Genomic DNA, 10,339 nt, shown 5'->3' on the forward strand with positions numbered 1-10,339 from the left:
AGGTCGACAGACACACAAAATTCAAGCTTTCGCAACAAACTGTTGCCTCATCAGGAAAGAGGGAAGGAGAGGGAAAGACGAAAGGATGTGGGTTTTAAGGGAGAGGGTAAGGAGTCATTCCAATCCCGGGAGCGGAAAGACTTACCTTAGGGGGGAAAAAAGGAAAAAAGGGCGGGTATACACTCGCGCGCGCACACACACACACATCCATCCACACACATACAGACACAAGCAGACGTATTTAAAGACAAAGAGTTTGGGCAGAGATGTCAGTCGAGGCAGAAGTGCAGAGGCAAAGATGTTGTTGAATGACAGGTGAGGTACGAGTGGCGGCAACTTGAAATTAGCGGAGATTGAGGCCTGGTGGATAACGGGAAGAGAGGATATATTGAAGAGCAAGTTCCCATCTCCGGAGTTCGGATAGGTTGGTGTTAGTGGGAAGTATCCAGATAACCCGGACGGTGTAACACTGTGCCAAGATGTGCTGGCCGTGCACCAAGGCATGTTTAGCCACAGGGTGATCCTCATTACCAACAAACACTGTCTGCCTGTGTCCATTCATGCGAATGGACAGTTTGTTGCTGGTCATTCCCACATAGAATGCGTCACAGTGTAGGCACGTCAGTTGGTAGATCACGTGGGTGCTTTCACACAAACACTGCACAGCCTTTTATATAGGAATAAGATGGAGTTTTGGGGGGGGGGTATAAAATTTAAAGTTCTTATTTGAATGGCATTTAGTTTATTTCGGAGTCAGTATGGCATCTAATATCTCTGTACAGATAGAGTTTAACTCTGATAATGCTTTTATTGGCTTACTGGTTCATTAGGAAGCTTTATTTCTACCTTGCATTACAGAATAAGTAGATAATATCGTTGAGAATTTTATGGTACTAATTCAGTTATCTGTACTAGAAACAGGTCTTTATTTCTACCTTGCATTACAGAATAAGTAGATAATATCGTTGAGAATTTTATGGTACTAATTCAGTTATCTGTACTAGAAACAGGTCTTTGTTGCAGTAAAGAAAAGTATTAGAGAAATGTAGATATCAGAGTTGAGTAGTTTCTTCACCTTCCTCAGTGTGAGTAAATTGACATTATATATCAGTGACAATAGTCTCGTGGACAAAACAATGCAGGGGTATGAATGGGCTTGAAATTACTGCACATTTCACATGCTGTGTGTTTTCATTTCTGTTACTCCATTTTTTTATCATTTCAGTGTCTCCGGAAAGTAGCGAAGTTTATTGCAGAACAAAATGAACGTGTTTATGCTCCACGTGGGCTTCTTATAACTGATCCTTCTGAAAGAGGATTGCGAGTTGTATCCTTTCAAAACAACAATTAAAAAGTTATTTAACTGTGTGATAAGCTTGTCTTCTTGAAGTAAGTGCATTCCTTAAAACACCTCTGCTGCTTCTGCGTGGTTAATTATAAAGTTACATGGTAACAGTGATTGCATTGGTTTGCAGGATTTTTATGAGTGAAGGACAGAAATTGCTGCGTCCTTTCTTTTGTGCTTACTAGGGGTTGCTGAACCAGTCAGCTTGTTGTTTGTGGTGTCTTGAAGCAAGAGAAGAGAGTATTTGGTGGTGGTGGTGGCAGATGTCCAAAAACAACAGTAAGGGTTCTTGGGTGTGTGGCACTTCCAATTTCTAGTTGCTGAAGTTAATAGAGAGAGTTGCCTGGATCTTACACAATGCACATAAAGTAAAGAGATAATACTTTCCAACTGTTTAACGGAGTGTTTGCAGCAATGAACATTTGTGACAAGTTCCAACTGTGGAGTTCAGTTGACAAGCTAAACTTTGAATTGGCCCATGCAGTGTGCACAGCTGGTAACAGTAGGTAGCACGCTGTCTGTGAAATGCAGGAGCAGTGTTAGAATCCTGCTTCAGCACACAGTTTGAGAGTGTAACAACTGTTCATTCAATAGCTTGTCGTATCTACTGTCTAATGTTACTTGTGAAAGGAAGAGGCAAGGTAACCACTACCTGTAAGCCTTCACTTAACTAAAATTTTCATTCCAGTGGTATATGTATCTACTTAGCATGGGAATATCAGAAACACATTTTATGTAAATATTTCCTTCTTACATGTGTAATACTGGGCACATTTAAGTTCCCCACAGTATTGTAAATATGTTGAGAAATTTTTTTCCTTCCTTTATGCACCACAAAGCCATTACACACTGATGATACCTTGCTCATCCAGACCATACAAGGCATGCTCAGAAAATTCTGAAACTTTGTCCACAAAATTTTCGTACACTTACATTTTACTTATTGTGCATGGTCTCCTTTGAAATTCTCTCCTTCATATTGATACACCACTCCCAATGCCACTTCCACTTCTGAAAGCAGTTTTGGTACGCCTCGTGCCAGATCGCACAAAGCGCTTTCGGCAAATTTTCTTCTCTATCATCTACCATAGCAAATCTTTGTCTTTTCAACACTGTTTTCAACTGTGGAAATAAAGAAAATGTCCACAAGAGCAGGTCTGGAGAGCACAGAGGATGAGGCAGCACAGTGATTTCATTTTTTGTGCAATAGACATGCATCAATAGGTATGACTGCGTGAGTCTGCTATCATGATGAAGGAGCCATGAATTGAATTGTCTCACCACATTTCAGGTCATTTCCATCTCACATTTTCTCGCAGGTGTCACAACACATTCCATTAGTATCATCGATTAACAGTTGGTCCCTGTGGCATAAATTCATGATGAAGTAATCCCTTCAGAGCCGAAGAAAATTATCAGCATGGCTTTCACATTTGACGTGACCTGACGAGCTTTGTTTGGTCTTGGAGAGCTTTTCCTGGCCCATTGTGAAGGTTGAGCCTTGGTATCTACAACGTAACTGTAGACCCATGTCTCATCACCAGTTATGATTCTCTTAAGGAACATCTTGTTCTCATTTGTGTGATCCAAAAGCTCTTCACAGATTGCAAGGCAAAGGTCTTTCTGGCCCTGACTCATGAGCCATGGAACAAACTTGGCGGCAACACGATGCATTCCAAGATGATGTCAGGATTTCATGACACAATCCAACTGAAATATTACATTGTTCTGCAATTTCTCAGAGAGTCGGTCTTAGATTGGCATGCACAATTTTGTTGGCGTTCCAGGCATGAGCATCATCGGTAGACGTCAGAGGTCATCTTGGTTGAGGATCATCTTTAACTTCCATCTGGCCATTTTTGAACTGTATGAACTCTTTGTGATACTGAGTATGGCTTAACCACTCATCACCATAGGTTTCATGCATCATTTGGTGTGCCCCTGTAAAGGTTTTCTTGAGTTTCAAACTAAATTTAATGCAGACGTGTTGCTCCTCTAACATCTCGAAATTCACAAACTGTGTGACAAATGTTCTACTCAATGCAGTACTGAACAATAACTAACAGATATAAAACAAAAAAAAATATGAATGTTCTGAAATTTTTTGAACTGACCTTATAAATGAATATCCTACAACATTTCTTCCCAAATACCCAAGAAACCTATGACTACTCCCTACTAGCCTCCTGATGGTTCTCATCTTATCATATAATATTGTACAGGCTTTGAGACATTCAACACATTCCTTTGTCAAGATACTGACTCTCTCTCACCATGAGCTGAGATGGAGGAGATCCAACCCAGGATTTTGCATACACCACTTTAAAGCACTATGCCATTGCCCACCAAATATAAACAGCATCACAGCTCATCCTTCCACTGCTCTTACTCTGGCTTATGTTTCCCTGAGTATATTCCCCTGTGGATGGCCTATATAAAAGACCTTCCCATACAATCACCCACAGCTTATTCATGGACTCCAACCAGAATAATTTTATTTTTGATCAGAGATGATGGGGTCACATATGAAAGCAGCCTTGTTACATACCATATTTACTCCAATTGTAGTAGTTGTTGTTGTTGTTCTATGTACAATGTATGAGAGTTGACCAGCTGTCTATCCACATGAATGCCCATGTCCCAGCTGTAGCTAACTGTTAACTTGTTGCAGAACTACTCTCTCAGTGTAATACTGTTTCTTTGGCTACTGTTAGCTATATATTCACAAATATTCCACCAAGTGCAACTTTGTTGTCTAATTTTGTATGTTCTTGACATGAAGCCACATCTGTGTGTAAATATGGGAAAAAACTTCACTTCATGTAAAATTGAATTGTATTGCATTACCATCTCATCTTTGTATGTAAATAAGAGTGAGACTCCTTAACTAATAATCAGATAGAGATTTCCATACTGAATGAGCCAGCAGCGACCAGAACGTGACTTTCCCTTTCGGAGTCAACAGAAGAATTTTTTATGTGACTGTTCATTCTCTTTAATTGGTGAGCGCATTGGAAGCTAGTGCAGTGTTTGACTCCGAGGTGTGATATTCTGGCACTGGATAGCATGCCACAACATTGTTCCGTTGTGGGTGGTGGTTTTGTTCCTTGAAAGCTTGCTTTAGCTTGGTGCAGAAAGTGAAGCTCAGATGTGCATACTTTGCTAAGAAGCTGGTTATGAGATTTAAATTTGCATCACTGGCAATTACTCCTAAGTATATGCAAAACATTATTCTTATTTGTTAAACTATGTAAGCATACAGTTATCATTATTATTCCATTCATTTTATATTATTTGTTTATGTAAAGATATTTGTGCAATATCTCTGTAGATAAAAAATAATTTTTTTGTTCTTTTTAATATTTCCAGGTGCGACAATTTTCCTGTTAAATCATATGACCACAGTTTATGTGCTGCAAAATATTATATTATTATGACTGATCATGACAAGAATGTTGCTTATTTATATATAATAATTATTTGAAGACAGCCATATGTTACACAGTGAAAATAGAATTTTATGCTGTCATTTTTTTTCTATACTTAAAAAAAACTATAAAGGATTTAATGTTTCTTTATTCACAGTTAGTATGTCCTCATATTAAATAGCCAGTTACTCATATAAGTTAATGATAGGAGAGAAAAGCCATGAAGAATAAAATGTGAGTAAATGACAGACAACTCGGTTTGTTTTTAAGGTTGATAATAGGAATCAACAGGCCAGGCCATAAACACTCTTGGTGTCACAAACTGTATGTTCAGGGAAAACACAAAAAAAGTAGAGTGAGATTTGTGTTGTTGAGTTAATGAGATGGCAATATTTTGCTGCTTTATATAGTTTGGACCTTTCTATAGCCTTATTCTTAATGTAGCAGAGCTAGTTACAGATTATTTTAAGTCATGAAGTTCATCTAATATTTCACAATTGGACTGGCGCCTGGGAATAAAGTTAATATTTGCTTCAAAGGATAATTATATGTCTTCCTGTTTAGAAGCCATTGTATGTTCAATTTATTTGTGGGAATGAGAACATAATTTATTCATATATTGAGTGAGTGGGTGACCATGTCTGAGGCAGAGAATTATGTGAAACGATATTTGGGAGGTACTGAGGGAGGCAAACAGATAAACCTTGGAGATTTACTTGTTAGTGGTTGGTGTCAGATGAAATAATAGTTTGTTTCATCATTTTTTTTTATGTGGCTGCCAGACAAGTTGCCACATTACGAGAAGGTTTACATGATGTTGTATAACATTTTGAATGTTTGAGGCTGTCGTTTTTATGTTTGGGTACTAGTGGTCAGTCAAGCTTCATTCTTTATGTGTGCGACTAAGCAAGGTGGTGTATTAGTTGGTGCAATTAGGAGTAGTGTGGTTCAAACTCCTATCCTGCCATCCTGATTTAGGTTTTCCGTGGTTTTATCAAAGCATTTAAGGTGGATGCTGACAGGAGCCTTTGAAATAGGCCATTTACTTTCCGCATCCTAGCCCTACTCTATCATGAGCCATTTATCTAATGACTTTGTTGTTGATTGGGGTAAGCCCTAATTTTATTTCCTTTTTATTTCTGTGTATTTAATTAAAATAGTTTTTATAAAAAGCATTTCTTGTATGTCATGGGAACTGTACTATGACACTTTATTCAAGAATGAAAATGTAGAAACTCTCAAATTGTAATATTGAGCAAAATGAATATGTTCTGAAAAGAAGTAGCAGTTGGTTTGTATTTGTGAAAAGCCAAGCATTTATATTTCAGGTGACAACGTTCCCATGTGTATTTGTGTAGATAGTGGATTTAGTCAATTTCCGTGTGTACTTAAATTTTCACATTTTGGTTGCATCCTTTCACGTTCTTGTGTATTTCATTAGTTGTGCTAATGTGCAGAAAGATGAGTAAAAAGTTAAAATTATTATACTGCATTTAATGTTAAGTGTTTGAGGTACTTCAGATGACTAAACGAGGAAAGGTGTGTGTTCATTGATGTCCTGGTTTGTGTCACTTGTAAGCAGATCATCTACTTTTCTAACTTGTCTTTGTTTAAATATATGTAAAACTACTAAAAAAATAAAGTGAAAACTACTGCTTATAAATTTACTTCTTAAACATTTGCGATTTTTTAGTGTATGTCAGCATACCCCAGTTTCAGTACCAAACAGTTAGCACATTGGGCTTGTATTTGGGTAGACAGTGGTTCAAATCACCAACCAGTTTCAGATTTAGCACGATTTCCCTAAATTGCTTAAGATAATGATTTCTTTGAAAGGAGTATTACTGATTTCCATTTCCATCCTACCCTATTTCAGCTTGTGCTTCATCTCTAATCACGTCGTCAATGATGAGACATTAAACCATAATTATCCTTTCTTCCTACAATTTTCAGTAAGCAGAAATGATCAGATAAGTTTATCTACAAGAACGTCCTTTTTTATTTTTTTTTTATATTTGGGGGTGGGGAGGGAAACTAGTAATTGAGTTTGATTTTATGAGAGAGAAGCAACTGTGCATTATAGCAGTGAAATGCAGATTTTATGTTCCTCAGCAAAGTTAGAGCATTGTTCTTAACTCACAAATTAACTACATTATATGTTGTCTGAGGCTTACAACACTTTGCGTGGAGACATCCTATACAATTTGTAACAGCATCTACAAAATGAGATGAAAGAAACCATTGTGGAAGCGCTTAACGTAATCGTACTGACTGGAAATTTTCTTAACTTATGGAGGGATGTAATCTCGATCCATCTCCTCGAAACTGGAGAGCAATATACACTCTACAGTACATTTATGGATGCATGGTCTCTTGAGTCAACAAGACTATTATGACAGATCATCATTAATGATGCACATCACCACCATATTAGATTGGCCACAGAGACCTTTGAAACCAGTCTTGTCACACAGCCACTCATGTGAAATGGCTCATGCCACGTGACAGCAAACTAGACATTGTGCATCAAGTATACAGTATTTCATTTTTCTTTTACACAGGGGTAGTTAATGCCATTGTTAACCATCAATGGAGTAAATTCTCATAAATCTTCTGCCAGTAATGGGGCTGTTTAGGAGTCATCTAAAGCAAGGTAAGGCTGGCTGTGCAGATAAGATTAGGAATTGAAGTTGGAACCCAGTTTCACATTAGGTGCTAAGTTACATCATTGTTGTGTGTTTATTGGGATAAAAATAAAGCAGTACACCACTCTGTGGTGTGATGGATGTACGTAGAGGAATTCTTTGACTGTATATGGTATGTATAATGCAACATGCTTATCAAACAGATTCACAGTTTTTGAAGTAGTGCAGTGTTAACAACTGAGATGAGCTTTTGTAAAGAAGTTTGTCATCTGATCTGTTTCCCAGAGTGTCTTTCTAGTACAAGAGCTTTTTTAACCAACATAGACAGAAGTGCAGAGTATCTAGTTTCATTTTCTGGATGCCAGGGAATGTGAAACTGTGAGGTGAGCATGCTAATGTTGCAGTTAAAATTATCTGTAGTGAATTCTATGTGCTGTGCCTTTGTATGAAAGGGCAGGGGTAATACTGGCTACATACATGGTATTCCCAAAGATACACGTATAATCTCAGTGGCATCAGATTACAAGTGCTGTTTGGTTGGTCCAGTATGGGTGCCAAGAAATTGGTGAGTACTGAGACAAAGATAAGAAATAATGAAAAGCACACTGAATTTGTACTTAACTCTGGTTTACCTAACTTTAGTTTCAGAAAGTGAGTTACAGACTAGCAGTTCCATGAGATAGGCAGGTTTGTTGCATAGAACAATAACAGAAGCTAACTAGTAAGGCTTTGAATGCACCGATGGAACACTTCGAACAGAGTGGGTGGTGTCAGCTCTGTGATGATGCTAACTGTGCATGCTGCGGAGGGTTTATCTCAGAGCTGGCTGCAGATTTTTGGGGCAGTCACATGAGTTATTACCGATCTCTTGCTCTGGATTGCCTGGTGTGGTACTGATAACGTATGACACCACATTCTTGCCTCCCTCCCCCTCAAAACTCCTCACTGTCGTCCTGTACTGGTGCAGCCAGAAACAACAGCAGATGGGGAAGATCGGGTGCAGCTGCCACTGAGGAAGCAGGAGCCAAAACTTCACCCAGTGACAAGCTCATGCCCACAACCCGACATTTGTCTTGCAAATCACCAAAAACATTGTCTGAAAAACCAGCCATGGGGTGCACATCCAAGCTCGAGGATGGAACATTATCTTCCATTGGTGGAGGCACAGTGGCAACTGAAGGGTCCATGGCAGATCATAGGTGGGGAAGGCAGCAGGGTGAAGGGAGCCCACCACTCGCATCTGGGCTGTTGGTGCTGCGGTAATGGCACTGCATCAGTGTCCATCAGCTCCCTGTCCGGCACCAGCAGCATGGGACCCAAGGGAGGCGGAGGCGGCTGAGCCTGTTGCGTACTCTTGGGCACCAAATCTGCAAACAAAAAGCCCCTGGCAGGATCACACAATTCACTCAAGTGAAGCTGATTCTCATGGCGCTTCTGCAGCCCAGTGGGACCCGGTAAAATATACAAAGAGTGGCCAAGACTTTTTGATAATGCCTCATTCTCAATGCCTGTATCTGCCAAAATCTCTGAAAAAGACCAAATCGTGCACATGAAACTTGAAGCACTTTGGAGGGAGGACTGATCGCTATGGAGGATGCACCAACTGAAGCAGTGTTTCATGTTGGTGTCCATGCAAAAGCTCCATGGCTGGGAACGGTATGATGAGAGGAAGAGACTACCGCGTGTCCTGCATATGGGAAGTGCGTAAATTGTTGATCTGTTGCATGAATGTTCAGATGAAGCATTTTGCTTCATCGGTAGATTGAGGTTGGAATGGCACATGCTTTATGTCACTGTCATCACAAACTGCACAAATTTCACTGATGTAAGCTGGGGTCCATTGTCCAAAACCAACACTTAAGGTAGACCGTCAGTACAAAAAAATGACCTGAGAGTCTTGATAGTACTAACTTTTGTGGTGGATTGCATGGGCAATGCAAACAAAAACTTGCTAATCGTGTCTACCACAATAAGCCAATGAGAATGCCAGCAGGGACCCATAAAGTCAATACAAAGACAATGGGTGCACATGTTGGATGTTGTGAAGTCAATTGTTCTATTTGTGTGTCTGTACTGACCCGTTGCAATGGCAAGGAAATGAATCTGCACATAAGTGTAACTTGTCTGAAGGTTTCAAAATTATTACTAAAGGTGATGCCCACTGACTGGCTGCTACAGGTGAAAACACACCACTGTCATGCCAGGATAAGAGCTTCTGTGCCACATGATCTCTGATAGCATGAGAGACAGGTTCTGCAGAGCAAAACTGTGGTTGTGCGTTGTCTTCCGTGGTAATGTGAGCTTCAAAATTTGTAACTTTGCGTGAGCTATCTTGTAAAATGTCACTAAATTAATCACCTAGTTTAGCCATTCTGTCCATAGTTACAGAAGAATTCAGAGAGAACATTGCCTTGAATGTACAGACAGATAAAGAGTCTGTGCCAAAAATAATTTAATCATAACAAAAGCATGAATGAAACTCTTCTTGTAATATTACAAAAAGTGGCAGATAAGCTGCAGATACTTAGTGCAGGAATGTCAAGACCAATGTGATCAGAAAGGTTGCCTGTTACTCACATAGTTAGGCTTGCCTAACAGTTTAAGTGCTTCTGTTCAACAAAGTCACTGGTGCACTAGAGTCCAGTTGCATAGGTATTTTGCAACTGACATTCTTCAGAGTGACAAAAAATGTTTTTGGGCTAACACTGAATGGAAGAAGTGTGTGACCACTGTTGCATTTGTCTTGTGCTGTGTAAACTAGAGTTACTGCTGGGCTTCGAAAAATTGCATTGACATTTATTGACTGGGACACTGGAGAACATGCAGGGTGCTTGTTGTACTTTCATTTTTTCAAACAGGCAGATTGAAGATGACCGTGCTTACCATGATAGAGGCAGCCCAGGTGCTTGTGCGCTGTGAAA

The 10,339-nt window shown here is 39.4% G+C and overlaps 1 protein-coding gene across 2 annotated transcripts in view; it reads left to right on the forward strand.

The window, feature by feature from the left end:
- Positions 1-6,436, forward strand: part of LOC126473979 (golgin subfamily A member 7) — a 98,308-nt gene extending 91,872 nt beyond the window's left edge. The window contains exons 4-6 of one of the 2 annotated variants that reach the window (XR_007586546.1): positions 1,226-1,327; positions 4,244-4,595; positions 4,715-6,436. Coding sequence is in view for 1 of the 2 variants with exons in the window: in XM_050101365.1 (XP_049957322.1) it covers positions 1,226-1,327; positions 4,244-4,288 (147 nt within the window). In the remaining variant the exon portion in view is untranslated. Of the gene's footprint in view, positions 1-1,225; positions 1,328-4,243 lie in introns of both variants that reach the window. The other variant, XM_050101365.1, reaches the window with a different exon arrangement.
- Positions 6,437-10,339: the final 3,903 nt, after the last annotated feature.

Source organism: Schistocerca serialis, chromosome 4 (assembly GCF_023864345.2).
Source record: "Schistocerca serialis cubense isolate TAMUIC-IGC-003099 chromosome 4, iqSchSeri2.2, whole genome shotgun sequence".
Taxonomy (NCBI): Eukaryota; Metazoa; Arthropoda; class Insecta; order Orthoptera; family Acrididae; genus Schistocerca; species Schistocerca serialis.